Source organism: Balaenoptera ricei, chromosome 10 (assembly GCF_028023285.1).
Source record: "Balaenoptera ricei isolate mBalRic1 chromosome 10, mBalRic1.hap2, whole genome shotgun sequence".
Lineage (NCBI taxonomy): Eukaryota > Metazoa > Chordata > Mammalia > Artiodactyla > Balaenopteridae > Balaenoptera > Balaenoptera ricei.
In genome coordinates this window covers 46,055,996-46,071,610 of record NC_082648.1, presented here as the reverse complement: position 1 = coordinate 46,071,610, position 15,615 = coordinate 46,055,996, and the positions used below count along the sequence as shown (strand labels likewise).

The following is a 15,615-nucleotide window of genomic DNA, read 5'->3' as shown; positions in this document are numbered from 1 at the left end:
TTTCAACAACAAAAATCTCCTAATTAGATTCCACTTTGCACTCTCCCATACCTTGATATCTGTGTCTGGGGTGACAAACTCCTTCAGGCACTCAATGGGACCCATAAGAAATGGGCAGTGGAAGGAGAAAACCTGGAGGAAAGAGAGTACAAATGAGTCCAAGGGACAGTGGCCGGTGCCTTCAAACAGGTGGAAACAAAGAAACAAAAAAAGGGCCTCAGCTTAGATAAGAACTTAGCCAGCTTCCCATGCTACTTCTCTCCTCATGCGTCTAGGTTTCTTCAGCTCATCTAGCCTCAAAGAACTTCCAGGACCTCTACCGAATTAAGCTCCGTTCTCCTCAATGCTCACCAACCCTTTCCACAACTTCTCACACAAGCCCTACCCAAGGCTTTATCCTGTGGCAGCCCCCTCTCCCCCAGCTCACCTCCCGAAGTCCCTCTTGGGCCATGGCCCTAAAACTGAGGATAACTCCAATGATGGTCATACGCTTCAGCACATTATCAGCCCCTGAGGAGAAAGAAGAGCGTTCAAGAAGAGAACTTAGGAGAATGGCAACGGTTTTGCTTCTTCAGACCCAGCCTAGGCCCCAGAGCCCCCAAAACCCGTCATCCACAATGCTTTTCCCACAGTTCCTTCTCCCTTTAGGAGACGTGCTCACCCATCAGCTGGGGAAGCAGAGAAGCCATCAAGTCTGCCTTGCTAAAGTTGGATCTGATCTGAACAAGTACATCCATGTTTTCCACCACCAGCTTCTGCAGCCAGGACACAGAGCCATTAAGCACGAAAAGATGAGACCCATGGTACATCTTCCCCCCGGTCTCCTACCCCTACCCTTCTTCCCCCAGGGGCTGGACCTTCTTCCCGGGGACTTGCTTCCACAGTACCTTCAGCTCCACAATCTGAGAGGTCACATGCCACATCAGGTTTTCACTCAGGAACTTCATGCCATAGGGGCCCAGGAGTTCAGCCAAAGCCCGCAACTCTGGAATAGAGTCACAGAGGTCCCAGGTGGGACTCAGAGGACACTGGTGCTTTTGCACAATAGCTATAGGGTAACGTGAACACCTTAAGTGTTTTTCAGCAAGGAAAGGAAGTGGGAAGTTGGAGAGCAAACGTAGCCTGAAATCCTGTATTCAGGTGACAGGTCTGGCCTGCCTGTGGGACAACTTACCCTCTCCCCACTGGTACTCATGCCATGACGTACCACAAATGATAACTATTTACTTTTCATTCCTATAAGAATCTAGACTTTCCCAGTCCCTTTACATGGCACCTGGGCTTTACTCTTGCTGCACTAGCTGCACTAACTTTATCAGATGTTAAGCCCCTCTCTGAGCCTCAATTCACTTCTCTGTAAAATGAAGAAATTAATATCCACTCTGAATACCTCACAGAGTTGATATGATAGCATAATCAGTACACATCCCCAGACTCCCAGCTGTCTTTTCCCCTAAATTCTTCTTCCCTCAAGTCTGCCCCATTACCTTATCCCTCCCTACCCAGCCTGCTTCTGGCCCTTTGTGAATTAAATAAAACCTGGCTGAGGAAATCCCACGTTAGAAACACTAGTGACAAATTCAGACAGGGAAGAGCTCCAGCTATGATCTTTGGCTATGGGCGGTCCCAGCAGAGAAAACCATAAAGACCAGAAGTAACAAGAGACCAGTAGAGGAAAGGTGAGCTTAACATAGTTAACAAGAGTTCAGAGGGAAAAGGAAATCAAGGCTCCACACTCAAGTGTTTAAAGGCAGGACCAGTTGATCTCCACCTCTACCATTGACAAAGGAAGTGGAACTGGTCACAGCAGCTGACACAGAGCCTCATGTGGAATAAATACTAAACATTTTTAGAGTCACCTATTTACGATAGGAACAACTGAGCTGAGAACTAGAAAAGGATTTCCTAACTGGCCAACTTAGATAATTCTAAAATGGCTGACAGAGAGGCAGAGGGGCTGAACTGCCTTCTCTGGAGAGAAGACACACTGATCTACTGATTTGGATCGGCCAACTCTCCTTACTCTAGTCCTCTCTAGGCTATAACCCTAGGGCATCCTTCTCTATCCATCTATCTATTTTTGCAGCAGCATTGCCCCATCACCATGGTAACCCAGGGAAATTGGGGTGGGGGTGGTAAAAGGGGGAATCAGCATTACCTCCTGCTGCTCGTCAGTTGTCAGCGAGACCTAAAGCTGATTTTAGATGCTGCCTACAGTCTGTGGGAGGAGTTGATAAGAAGGGGACATCTGAAGCCTCCAGCAGGTAAAGGGTAGGGTCAGCTCACTGATGGAGTCAGTATGAGGGTAAGAAGAAGGCAGAGCTGGAAAACAGAACTGTATACTCTGACTTTCATAACACCCCCCAAGGAAGGGGAAGAATGGGGAGGGCAGGGTCATTGAAACATCTCCTACCTGTCTCAGATACCACGCGGGGTCCATGATTTATACGGAGGTGAGAGGAAGCAGGAAGCAGTGGCATAGTTCATGAATCAGTCAGTCAGTAAAACAAATCTATTAAAAAGGATCTGCATGGCTTCAAGCCCTCTTTAAAAAGAGGATAACTTCCCAACTCATTCACGACACACTCATCTGCCTGCCTTGAGACACAAAAGCACTTCTATACACTGGGAAGCAGCGTGACAGAGTGACTAAGCACCCAGGTTCTGGAATTTGACTGCCTTGAGTTGAAATCCCAGTTCTACTATCTATGAATGATGTATGACCTTAATCAAGCTCCTTAACCTCTCTGTGTCTCAGTGTCCTCATCTGTAAAATGGGGGTAATAAGAGTACCTACCTCAAGGCTGCTGTGAGGAGTAAAGGAGTTAAATACATGTGAACATTTAGAACCAAGCCCACACTAAATGTCATCCATTATCTCATCATCATTATTAAACATCAGCAATCCAAGCACTAGCTAAGGCTCTAAAACTTATCCCTCAGGGAGAAGATGCCATGACGTCAGACCACTGTTTAGTAATTCCAAACATCAGAATGTCCTCCTTACATTTATCCTTTACCCCTCATTATATGTCCTACTCTTTACTCTTTGTGGAAATGGAAAATAACCATTTACTACCCTTCGAAGACTAAATCCTTTCAGTGACTTGAGTGCCCCTGCCTAGCTCCTAACTCCCCTCATCCTCCCTCTCCACCTTCAACCCCCAAGCCACTCCTCAATTCTGGGTCTCACTTGAAATCTCTTTTTACTGTCCCTAAGGTAGAATCTAGCAGAGATCTAGGAGAGTACAGAATGAGCCTCTGGGAAGGTAGGAGAATTTAGATGGGATCCATAGGTTAAGATATTGTATTGAGGGGAAAGGTTCGGCTCCCTGACAGGAGACCAGGCTCTGGGCTCACCAGAGATGTCAGAGAACTCCTCTGCGCTGAAGTTCTGCTCCCCTTCTCTGGGGAGGCTGATGAAGGCCTGCATGGCTGGTGAGAGGATAATGGTCCCACTGCTCGCCTGTCTAAGCAGACTTTCTAGGTACCTACAAGGTTCACAAGAAAGCACAGAAGATTAGTGTTCAATCCTTTCTCCCTACCACCACCACTGGGCTCAGGAAGAGAAACTCCACCCAAGGCTGGGGTGGGGAGAAGAGACTCAAAGAAGACAGTACCACACTCTAATTAACACCCCAAGCTGTTGGCTCAGAAACAACTGGCAGTAGCGTGGTTCCGCTTTGCCTCTAATCTGCAGGGCATTTGGCTGTGCTGTCAGACGTAATGGTGTGCACGCCCTACCACCTTTTCCAGCTACTGCACACCCCTCACCCTTGGCCTTCCTCTGTCAGGTGAGACAAGCCTAAGCTGACAAGACAAAAAATTCCTACTAATTGGGCTCCTCTGAAATATACTTAGCCTCAACCTCTCCAACGAGAGTGTTGGACTAAGGGCCTAGGACCCTGGAAGCAGGTCTCAAGTCAAACCTCCTGGACAGAGAGAGGCCCTGTGAACACTTGTCATCCAGTCTCCAAATATGCCCTCCTGACCTCTGGGCAAGCTGAGAAGGCCTCCAGCCAGTGTCAGCAGAGGGCGTGGCAACGCCTGCCACTTACCCAGGCACTAGCTCCGGGCCTAGGTCTTACAGAAGTCACAAGCTAACCAGGGGTAGGTCAAAACCAGCACTCAAACGTGAGGGTTTTTCCTTTTAATTTGAATTAGTTGTCAAATTTTGGAAACTGAGAGATTTTACATTAAAATAAGGATTTAGTGGGGCAACGATCAGATGGAGCTAAGTGGCGGCTGCCGCCTTTTAGAGGGGCATGCCCTCTCCAGCTATTCAAAGTCCCCACCTAGCCCACAACACCCATTTACCTTACCTGCCAGGCCCCTGTTGGCATTTTATTGTAAACCTTGTCTCAGTCTTTCCCCCTCCTCAGGGGGTTCTTTGCAGCCGGGCTCCTGCCGAGCTGATACTGGATTAAGAACGCCACCCAGTGGCTTAGGGAGGTAGGAATCCAGCTCCTCTCCATCCTTAACCCTCAAAGGAAATACTGCTGACCCCTGTCTCCTCCAGTCTGGGGGAGGAGGCCCCTTTCGCTATGAAGAACAATCTACTAGACGTGACACGGTCATGTCGGGAGGTAAGGAGCAGGTAAGGAGACAGTGCTCCGGAGAGATGGTGTGAGACAGAATGGTCTCCAGGGGGAGAAACTGGACAAAGAGAGAAATAAGAGAACTTCAGAAAGAGGAAGAGAGATCACTTGAAATGAAAACAGTAAGAATCCAGAAAAGGAAGGTTAAGAACAGCAGATTAAGAGGAAAAGGGTCAAATTGCTACAGAGTAGATCAATGGATGTTACATGGAAGCTTAGAAAGAGACCTCATGGTGGACAGAGGGGATCTGAGTTTGCCCCAGCTTACAGCTTCAGTCCTTGGGCAGAAACAAGCTTCTGTTTGGGGGTCTATGACCCTAGGAGCTAAAATGCCTGGTCCCGAGGTCCTACTGCATAAAGGAAAAAGTGCTAACAAAGAAGTAAGGCAGTGAGAGAGGATAAGCAACACTGACCAATTTGTGTAGAGAGTGGTGATAGTCTGTTCCCCACATGAGTCCAGTGGTTGCGTCTGCTGCAGGAGGGCGTTGCGGATGACTCTGGACACATCTGCACCCAAAAACTGGGCCAGTGACTTTATGAAACCGACGTACGCTTTGACTCCTGCCAAGAGCTCAGAAGGCCTGGCGATCTCCTGGGTTGTGGCATTGTAGCCAGCCAGCCACACAATGGCTCTAGGTGACAAAAACCATAATCACAATCATAATGACAAACATAGTAACAGTTATCACATTTATACTGTGTTCTGGGTGCTGTACTATGATTTAACTACACGCATTATCTCATGTAAATCTCACGGCAACCCAATAAGGTAGGTACAATTATTATCCCCATTTTACGGATGAAGAAACTGAGACACAGTAAGCCACTTGCCATCTGTGAAGACCACACAGCTGGCAAGTGGCAGAGCTGGGACCTGAATCCAATAACATTTGATTCTCAATCACCATGCTCTTCTGCCTCCAACGGAGAAATTAAATCAGGTGGTAAAAGACCTGGGCTCCCAAATGCCATCTAACTGTACATGCTTGCTTACAACCTCCTGCATTCTCAGGGCCAGCATTTGTCTTTTCTCCTCGGAAAAAATTAGTTCCAATCACTGTCAGAAATAGAAAACCACACCCAGAAATCCTTAGAAGTGCAGTGCAATCCCAAGTGGCCACAGGATGCCAGGTGGAGAGAGAGTACACTTGGCTGGCACACATCTATAGCCAACCTTAGAGAAGGCAGAATAACTGTCCACACTGTATTATTTTAGGGGCACACCAGGAACACCCTTCCTCACTGGACTCCCAGCCCCTTCCAAAATACCTTCCCCAGGAACCTGAGAATTCACAATTAGAGTCAGTCCTCTGCCTGAGGCTTTCTTCCTTGTTAAAATGTAAACAGTAGGGGAAAGAGGGACATTAGACTTTGCCAACACAACTTTTGTCAGTCATCTGCACATCAGTATGAAAGAGTCCATCAGGTTCTCCCTAAAGCCATAGATGTTTGGGAGATTTTGTTTGTTCTGTGTTTTTGGAAAACTGTTTATGGCAGGGGAGGGGAAGGGAACAGGAGGGCCTACTCCCCAGATGAAAAGGAAAAGAGAAGAGGTACCACTTGAGGAAAAATACTACGGAAGGGACAGACGGGAGGCAAGCCTAATCTATTTTAGAGTTTTCATTGAGGCCAAACCTTTAGGCCAACTTCCAGGCTTTAGGAATAATGATGCCAGTGACATGCTGCTCCAGGGTCTAGAAACCATTGCCAGCTTCTGAAGGTTTACGCATGGATGATTATCAAATTGTCATCTTCTTGACATTTTATATGCACCTGAGACACTTCCTTCCATATAGCTAAAGTGTACGGAATGAAAACAAACTAATTTTACTGTCACCCAAGCAAAAAACTAATTGAAAAATTAGCCTGCATCTCCGACAGTCAAGGCACAGACTCCTAACTGTTCTCCCTACTCCTGTCCTTGGCCCCCCTAGTGCAGACAGAGTGAACCTACTGAAATGTTGAGTGAAATCATGTTCCTGCTCTGCTCAAACCCTGCCTAGGTTCCCTGTCTCACTCAGAATCAAAGCCAAAATCCTTACAATGGCATAGAGCCACCTGAACAGTCAGTCTGCCACTCCTCCAGCCTCTCTGACCTCACGTCCTACCAGTCTCCCCCGGGCTCACACTGGTCTCCTCCTTGTTCCCTGAACATACCAGGCATGTTCCCACCTCAGAGCCTTCACACTTGCTGTTTCCTCCGCCCAGAATGTCCTTTCCCCAGATAGTCACCCACTTGGCTTCCTCAATTCCTTCAGGAGTTCACTCAAATGTCACTTTCTCAAGCAGGCCTTCCCTGGCCACCCTATGTATAATTTCACCACCACCACCGCTACACACTTCCCATCTCTTTTTTCTGCTTTAACTTTCTGCTTAGCACTTATTTTCTAATCTACTATATATCCTACGTTCTTATTTTGCTTGTCTCTCCCGCTAGAAGGTAAGCTTTATGTGGCCAGGAATCTTTATTTCTTTTGTATACTGCTGTATTAACAGCTTCGAGAACACTGATGACACACAATAGATGTTCAATAAATACTTGTTAAGTGAATGAATAAATATACTACGTATTGCAAAATGAAACACAGAAGACTAGGAGATTATTCATAAAAAATTTTTCCCCTCACTCCCCTAATTTGCCTACTATAGTGCCCAATTTCAATATAAGGACTGTTCCTGCAGCTTCAGGGAGCAACAGAATGAGAGGCAAAGTGGAGGGAAGGGAATTTATTTTGTTGAGGCCTATATATGTCACTCATTATTATCTTTAATTCTCTACCAATTCTCAATTACAGGTAATTCTCATTATAAGGTAAATATCATTAACCTTACTCTATAGGGTAGGAAATTAAGGCTCAAACAAGTTAGATAACCTGCTCTGAAGTCTTAGCTAACAGCATCAACACAGATCTGCTGACTGCAAATGCCCCACTCACCCTACTAAATCAGTGATGACCAGTTCTGGTTGTTCATCAAAACCACCTATAGAGGGACTTCCCTGGTGGGCCAGTGGTAAGGAATCCGCCTTACAATTCAGGGAACATGGGTTCGATCCCTGGTCAGGGAACTAAGATCCCACATGTCGTGGGGCAACTAAGTCCACGCACCACAACTACTGAGCTCGAGCGCCTCAACTAGAGAGCCCGTGTGCCACAAACTACAGAGCCTACGCGCTCTGGAACCCGTACGCCACATCTACAGAGTCCACGTGCCCTGGAGCCCACACGCCACAACTAGAGAGAGAGAACCTGCACGCCACAACTAGAGAGAAGCTCACGCGCTGCAACAAAAGATCCCACATGCCTCAGCGAAGATCCAGCATGCTGCAACTAAGATCCAACGTAGCCAAAAATAAATTAAATAAATAAATAAATAATAAAATAAATCTTAAAAAAAAAAAAGAAACCTATAGAGGTTTGGGGTTCTTTTATTTATTTGTTTGTTTGTTTGTTTATTTATTTATTTATTTTTGGTTGCGTTGGGTCTTCGTTACTGCGCGCGGGCTTTCTCTAGTTGCGGCGAGCAGGGGCTACCCTTCGTTGCAGTGCACGGGTTTCTCATTGTGGTGGCTTCTCTTGTTGTGGAGCACGGGCTCTAGGCGCACGGGCTTCAGTAGTTGTGCACGCGGGCTCAGTAGTTGTGGCTCACAGGCTCTAGAGCACAGGCTCAGTAGTTGTGGCACACGGGCTTATTTGCTCCACAGCATGTGGGATCTTCCTAGACCAGGGATCAAACCCGTGTGCCCTGCATTGGCAGGCAGATTCTTAACCACTGAGCCACCAGGGAAGTCTGGGTTCTTTTCATTTATTTATTTTTAATAGAGATGCTTGGGACCTATGCCAGATTGACTGCATCAGAATGACCACCAAGATGGATCTAATGGAACCCAACTTTGAGAACTACCATACTAAGCAAACAGAAGACAACAAAAGAGTGATACCTGTTGAGTCTGGCCTCCAGATGGCTGCTGAGATACTCAGAAGGGAAGATGGTGTGTTCAAATACACAGAAGCTGTGTACATGATTCATTGTCAGTGCCAATTCTGTCAAGTTTAGGTGTAGCTTGTCCATGCTGGGTAAAATTGAGAGAGTAAAATGAGCCTCCATTACAGGTCTGGCACTGCCTGCTAGTATCTGGGGAGGATCTGTCAGGCCCATGACCCTCAGACCCCTTTCATCTTCTGGAAAAACTCAGCCTAGAAGAGTACACATTGATGGTGACTTCAAAGGCAAAGTAGAAAATTCATATTTAAGCGCTTTTCCATATCTGTCATTCCCCACCACCACTTCCGCACTCTTTTGCTGCATCACCTTCCCTCTTTCCTGTTCTCCCTTCTTTGAGGTAGTGCCCTGCTGGCCCCCTAAGGCCTAGGTCCTCACTTGGTGACAATGCTGCGGTTCTTCCGGTGACTCTCAGCTCCTGGTTTGTCCCTCTCAGGCTCTCCTTTTCTCGGAGTCTGCCTCTGCTTCATGGTTTTCTTGTTTTTGGCCTTGCTGATGGTAGTGGCACAGTGCTTAGGTAGAAGCTTTAGAAACAAACACAAGTGAATGGAGAAATGAGATTCATTCCTAAAACTGCCGAGTAATCCATCTAACAGTTATAAATAGGTCCCTCCCTTATTGTCTGTTCTTTTCTCGTTCTGCCTTTCTCTCTCTTTCCTTCCATGCATCTCTTCATTTGGAATTACTCTTAGAGCACGATAGCATCCATGAGAAAACTGGTTTTCTTACTTAATAGTCACACTTGTTTTTTTTAAAATCCAAGCTTCTACTGTTTCCAAAAAATCAAGTCTACCTTGATGGGCAAAGGTGCGTCAACCTTGAAACTATGCAAAGCTGTCTGTGGTAGATTCTGAAAGTAGTTCCAAAAAACGCAACTCCATTAGTAATGGCAACATCACTATTTATTCAAAATGATAACTTTGGAGGTGCCAATACTCATTTGCAAAAGTTTTGGTGTGTGTGAAAATAATACATAATGTTTTAGTCAACCCTGATACAGCACTGAGTAAATATCTTTAACCGTGTCCTTTGCATGTAGTAGGTATTCAGGTTGAGCAATGAATGTACCCATAATTGTACTTGTTTACATATCTTCCTTGCATTAATTATTAAATTTCTTTCAAACATGTATTTGTACACTTTTCTCCCTTAAATTGGGACGTTCCCCAAGGGCAGGAATTGTGTACCTTTCCTTCTGGGACCCCATCCCAAAAACCCAGCACAGGGCTTAGTGCCCAATAAATACCAAATAATATAGCAGCTAACATCTATTGAGAATTGCATACCAAATATTTAACATATGCTATTTCATTTCACCTTTATGATACTTCTTTTAAGAAACTATTTTTGGACTTCCCTGGTGGCACAGTGGTTAAGAATCCGCCTGACAATGCAGAGGACATGGGTTCGATCCCTGGTCCAGGAGGATCCCACATGCCGCAAAGCAACTAAACCTGTGCGCCACAACTACTGAGCCTGCATGCCACAACTACTGAGCCCGTGCACCACAACTACTGAAGCCCGCGCACTCTAGGGCCCGTGCTCTGCAACAAGAGAAGCCACCACAATGAGAAGCCCACAAACCACAATGAAGAGTAGCCCCCGCTCACCACAACTAGAGAAAGCCCACACGCAGCAACAAAGACCCAACACAGCCAAAAATTTAAAAAAATAAAAAGAAACTATTTTTATCCCCATTTTACATATGAGAAAATGGGAAGGTTAAGTAATAATATAACTGTGCATATGTACACACACACACACGTACACATGCACATGCACACAACCTGACTCCCCTCCTACCAAAGTTGCTACAAAGCCTGACTCAAACCCAGGAAGGGTGGGTAGTCTAGGAAACCTGAAAGAATCCAGGGCAACAGCGGAACAAGTTCTTCATTTTCAAATTTCCTATAAACTTAGGTTGAGCTAATCATGACCGGGTGCTATGAGTCAGTCAACGGAGGGGAGGGGAAAACAACAGACAAAGACACAAAAGTAAAGCAGAAATTTCCAGCTGAAAATCAGCAAACAGAATCCAGAAGCAAAGTGAAGAATAACACTATGATGGTGCAGTATGTTGAATTAGTGATTCAATATTAAAATCCATTAACATAATTCAAAATACTAATAAAATCAGGAAAGAAAAAAAAATAAATAAATAAAATAAAATAAAATAAAATAAAATCAGGAAGGTTGACTCCTCAAAAAAAAAAAAAAAAAAAAAGACACAAAAGCAGCCCTGAGGATAAACACAGAGGAGGTGCCTGAAAATGTTCAGATAGCTACAGATTAGGGTGCAGATGGACAGAAAGGTGAGACAAGACAGGTGATCTGGGGCCACTGTTCTAAGTATGTGTACACAGGGCAGAGAGAGGAGGGGAAGTAAATTAGAAAGTTAACTCATCTCTTGGAACACTTCAAATGAAAGCACAGATTTTGTTGCAGTGCAGCTGTTCAAATTAGAGTATTTTTAGACACCTCTATTGAGCCCCAAGGGAGTTAAGACTGACGATGGGACTACACTAAAAAAAGAAGCCTGCCATAAACTCATGTACACAAAAGCCCTAGCCCTACCTGAAAGGGTTAGAGAACTTGGTGCTTGAGAAGAAGATAAAGGTAGATAGAGGGGAAGGCGCCAAGGGACTGCAGAGGGCAGACTGAAACAGAGAGAGGGCTGAGCCTACCTGCTCACTCAGGTTTCGCTGTTCAGCACAGACCTCCAGGACACAGTTGCTGGTCTGCTTGGCCAACTCTTCCAGGAAGGAGTTGCAGTGATGAAGACCATGGTTCTTCAGGTGGGGGTACTTTGGGAAAGAGGACCCAAGGAAGAAACTATCATCACCAGGACAACCACTTCTTCCTCATAATACTGTTCTGACCCCAGCCTGAGCCACCCACTCCTACAGAAGAAGAAAATGAGACCCAGAGAGAGTACACATTCTACATAAAGCTGAGACATTTAGGGACTTGCATCAGATACCTATGTTTGTACCCTTCCTGGGACCAAAATCAACCCTTGGAATTGCGTTTTGGGGGAATAAGAATGAGATGTGATTAAAGAGATGACAGGGTTTGGAGTTCAGGGTACTCACCTCCTCTGGGCACATCTCATGAGTGCAGTGGACAAAGTGAGCACAAATCAGGGGAAAAGCAATGGCATAACGCAACATGGCAGGTTCCTCCAGGGTCATAGCAAACATCTTCTCAAAGGTACGAAGATGAAAGCTGAGGAAAAGGGGGAAGGACACTTACAACCAAGGTTTAGGAGCTGGTCCCTTTGAGATAGAGAGAATATTCATTCTTTCAACAAATATTTATTGATATTCACCCCCCCCCTCCTTAATTTCCCTACCCTTAAGGTAGACGGGAACCCAAGAAACTCAACCCTTTCAGACTTTTTTACTGGATCCCAGGACAGGTTAGTATTGGGTTGGCCAAAAAGTTCGTCTGGTTTTTTTCTGTAAGATGGCTCTAGTAGCACTTAGTTGTCTTTAACTTCATTTGAAACAACTTTTGTTAGATTGTATTGTGACAGCTGTCATTATCAGCATGCCTTTAAAAAAAAACTTATCAAAATTGGTGAATTTTTGTGCAGCCATTTTAGTATTGAAGATGAGAGAAAAAAAGCAACATTTCTGGCATATTATGCTTTATTATTTCAAGAAAGGTAAAAACGCAACTGAAACACAGAAAAAGATTTGTGCAGTGTATTGAGAAGGTGCTGTGACTGATCAAAGTTGTCAAAAGTGATTTACGAAGTTTCGTGCCTGAGATTTCTCGCTGGACAATGCTCCATGGTCAGGTAGACCAGTTGAAGTTGATAGCGATCAAATTGAGACATTAATTGAGAACAATCAATGTTATACCACGCGGGAGGTAGCTGACATACTCAAAATATCCAAATCAAGTGCTGAAAATCATTTGCACCAGCTTGGTTACATTAATCGCTTTGATGTTTGGGTTCCACATAACTTAAGCAAAAAACAAACCTCCTTGACCATATTTCCACATGTGATTCTCTACTTAAACATAAAAAAAGTTCCATTTTTAAAACAAATTGTGAAGAGCGATGAAAAGTGGATACTGTACAATAATGTGGAACGGAAGAGATCGTGGGGCAAGCAAAACGAACCACCACCAACCACAACAAAGGCCGGGCTTCATCGAAAGAAGGTGATATTGTGCATATGGTGGGACTGGAAGAGGGTCCTCTATTATGAGCTCCTTCCGGAAAACCAAATGATTAATTCCAACAAGTACTGCTCCCAATTAGATCAACTGAAAGCAGCACTCAACGAAAAGCGTCCGGAATTAGTCAACAGAAAACACATAATCTTCCATCAGGATAACGCAAGACCACATGTTTCTTCGATGACCAGGCAAAAACTGTTACAGCTTGGCTGGGAAGTTCTGATCCATCCGCCGTATTGCACCTTCAGATTTCCATTTATTTCGGTCTTTACAAAATTCTCTTCATGGAGAGAATTTCAATTCCCTGGAAGACTGTAAAAGGCACCTAGAACAGTTCTTTGCTCAAAAAGATAAAAAGTTTTGGGAAGATGGAATTATGAAGCTGCCTGAAGAATGGCAGAAGGTAGTGGAACAAAAGTGTTAATACGTTGTTCAATAAAGTTCTTGGTGAAAATGAAAAATGTGTCTTTCATTTTTACATTAAAAACCGAAGGAACCTTTTGGCCAACCCAATAATACCTCCTTCCCTTTTCTTGTACAAAATTTTCTATTCCTCCCTCAGAACCTCTGCATGATTTGGGCCCTGATTTAGAAGTCCCTCAGTATTACTAATTCACATCCCTCTCAAAATTTGACACTCAGGCTCCAGAAAACTTTCTCTGATTAATTTCATGAGACTGCTCTTTCCTCAACCCTGTATTCTTGCAACATTATGCACATTTGCCATTATTATGTAGATGTCCTTTTCACATGTGGGTATTATACCTCCCCACTCATGTTGAAAGCAGAGAGCAGAGCCAACATATTGTGTTGTGTGTTTGATCCCTCAAAGGGTAGAGTTATGAACAAGTGGTCACTTAGTAAAGGCCGAATGATACCCAAGGAAGACAAACTCATTTGCATTCTCTAAAGACCCTGTTCCCCAGCCCTCCCAATTATTTTCAGTCCTCTCCACTAAACTTCCAAGTTTTCCATGTCTCTTTTAAATCACAATGTCCCAAGAATAAAAAGAAGAAGGAGGTTCCACATATAACCATGAGGAAAAGACAATCAATGAATTATCCCAGAGAAGAGAAGGCTGTGTAAAGTCCAACTGGCTTTCCTAAAGAAAGCCAACACAAAAGGGAATCAACTTCAAATTCCTACCACTTGATAAAAGCTGGAAAGAAGAAGCTGTGGAGTTTGAGCATCCGCCTTTAAAGAGATCTCAAAGAAAACAAGCCTTTCCCGTGTATCTGGGGGAATTAGAGTCCTCCACAGAGGCCAGGCAAGAGATCGGGTCAATTGATAAAGAGCTCTGAGTCAGGACATACCAGAAAGTAGATAAATCAGAAGTTTCCACCAGCATATTCTCTACTGAGTCCAGCATTTGAGAGTGAAAGACAATGAGGTTCATCACCTTGGCTAAGTCAGGGTTCTCGTGCAGGTGCAGGGGAGCCTTAGCCACACTGGTATACGCCTATGGTTGGAGTTCGGAAAAGGGTGGAGAAAAACAAGATAAATGAAAAAGACTCCCAGGCTTGGGACTACAGTTTGGCTGGTATTTGTCCTGTCCAATCAGCAGTTTTCAGTGTTGAATCATTCCATACAGCAGAGCTTAGGAGTTAGAAAGAGAAGGGATTGTGAGGGAGAAAAAACCTTGAGAATGGGGGACCATTAACAGAAACAGACCTACCTGTAGACGGAACCAGTCCAGCCTCAATCCAGAAAATTCAAATTTTTCTCCATTATCAACTGCAAGAAAAATAGAAGTTTAAAAGGAAATAATAAAACAGCACCTCTATCCAACTGCATGGAATGGTATAATAGGTCCTCTTCAAAGTCATCTTGGCTATTCCCTGGCTCAAGAGATCAATATTTCTAGACAAAAAGATGTTTGCCCTCACTCTTCCTCTTCCAATTCCCTCCAGTTACCTTGTTTGAGATTCAGAGAGGAGAGAGTATTGACGAATGAGGACATTATGATGGACTCCTCCTCAGGACACACAGACAGGTTCTAAAAGAGAAGGTGGAGTTACCGTCAAGGAGGTATAAGTTCCACCAGGAGAGAAACAAGGACCACAAGGCTCAGTCAGTGTATGAAGGTAGAAAGAGCTGCCAAGTGCCACAGACAAAGAGAAAGAGCCAAACAAGACATGGAGGAAACTCCCTGAGTTCCCTGCCATGCTAACACCCAACTGCCCTTTACTTTTCTCTCCTATTTCTATGCAGCCTCACTTGGGGAAAAAAATTGCTAAGATTATTAGTCCTTTTTTAAATTTTAACAAACGTAGAGGGGAAAATCAGGCTTTTTGACACACAATCTACAGAGCATGAGATTCAGCCAGGGTGGCCCCCAGGGGAAAATGACCAGGGATCACCCCAAAATTTCCAAAGTATCATCAATTAAACATACTTGAATGATGTCACTGAGCACAAGAGCATCAAATCTGGCCAGGTACTGAAGGTGGTATTGCTCTATCACCTTGATGTGTCTTCGGACCAGAGCCCTAATCTCCTCCAACAAGAAAAGCAGTTCTGCAATGCTCCTACAAAGTTGAGGATGAGAACAGAGAGCTGTATGAGACTGAAAACGTGACCCGAAACAAAGACAGCGACAACAGGGCAGAAACTGAGACCTCCTGAGGTCATTTGATGTCCCCCCATCCCTTTTCCCAGTCCATCTAAGGTCAAGATTCTTAACCATGCCAAGTACTAACGAGTCAGTGTAGTCCTCAGGGGTCTTCGTCTTGGTGACATTTTCTGCGTGGCGAACCAGCCAAGTGACCTCATCACGAATGAAGGACAGGGCCATGAAAGCAAAAAGGGCCTAAGGAGGGGGCAG

General features: G+C 44.7%; 1 protein-coding gene across 1 annotated transcript in view; it reads right to left on the bottom strand.

Annotated features, from left to right (window-relative positions):
* NCKAP1L (NCK associated protein 1 like) overlaps positions 1 to 15,615 on the bottom strand; it is a 41,178-nt gene that overhangs the window by 11,398 nt on the left and 14,165 nt on the right. The window contains exons 12-26 of the mRNA XM_059934635.1: positions 15,491 to 15,600; positions 15,187 to 15,319; positions 14,706 to 14,787; positions 14,467 to 14,525; positions 14,105 to 14,250; positions 11,693 to 11,825; positions 11,285 to 11,404; positions 8,979 to 9,124; positions 8,539 to 8,670; positions 5,012 to 5,230; positions 3,361 to 3,491; positions 888 to 985; positions 662 to 755; positions 428 to 510; positions 52 to 132 (exon numbers count right to left, since the gene is read on the bottom strand). Of these exons, the coding sequence (XP_059790618.1) occupies positions 52 to 132; positions 428 to 510; positions 662 to 755; positions 888 to 985; positions 3,361 to 3,491; positions 5,012 to 5,230; positions 8,539 to 8,670; positions 8,979 to 9,124; positions 11,285 to 11,404; positions 11,693 to 11,825; positions 14,105 to 14,250; positions 14,467 to 14,525; positions 14,706 to 14,787; positions 15,187 to 15,319; positions 15,491 to 15,600 (1,767 nt within the window). The remainder of the gene's footprint in view (positions 1 to 51; positions 133 to 427; positions 511 to 661; positions 756 to 887; positions 986 to 3,360; positions 3,492 to 5,011; positions 5,231 to 8,538; positions 8,671 to 8,978; positions 9,125 to 11,284; positions 11,405 to 11,692; positions 11,826 to 14,104; positions 14,251 to 14,466; positions 14,526 to 14,705; positions 14,788 to 15,186; positions 15,320 to 15,490; positions 15,601 to 15,615) is intronic.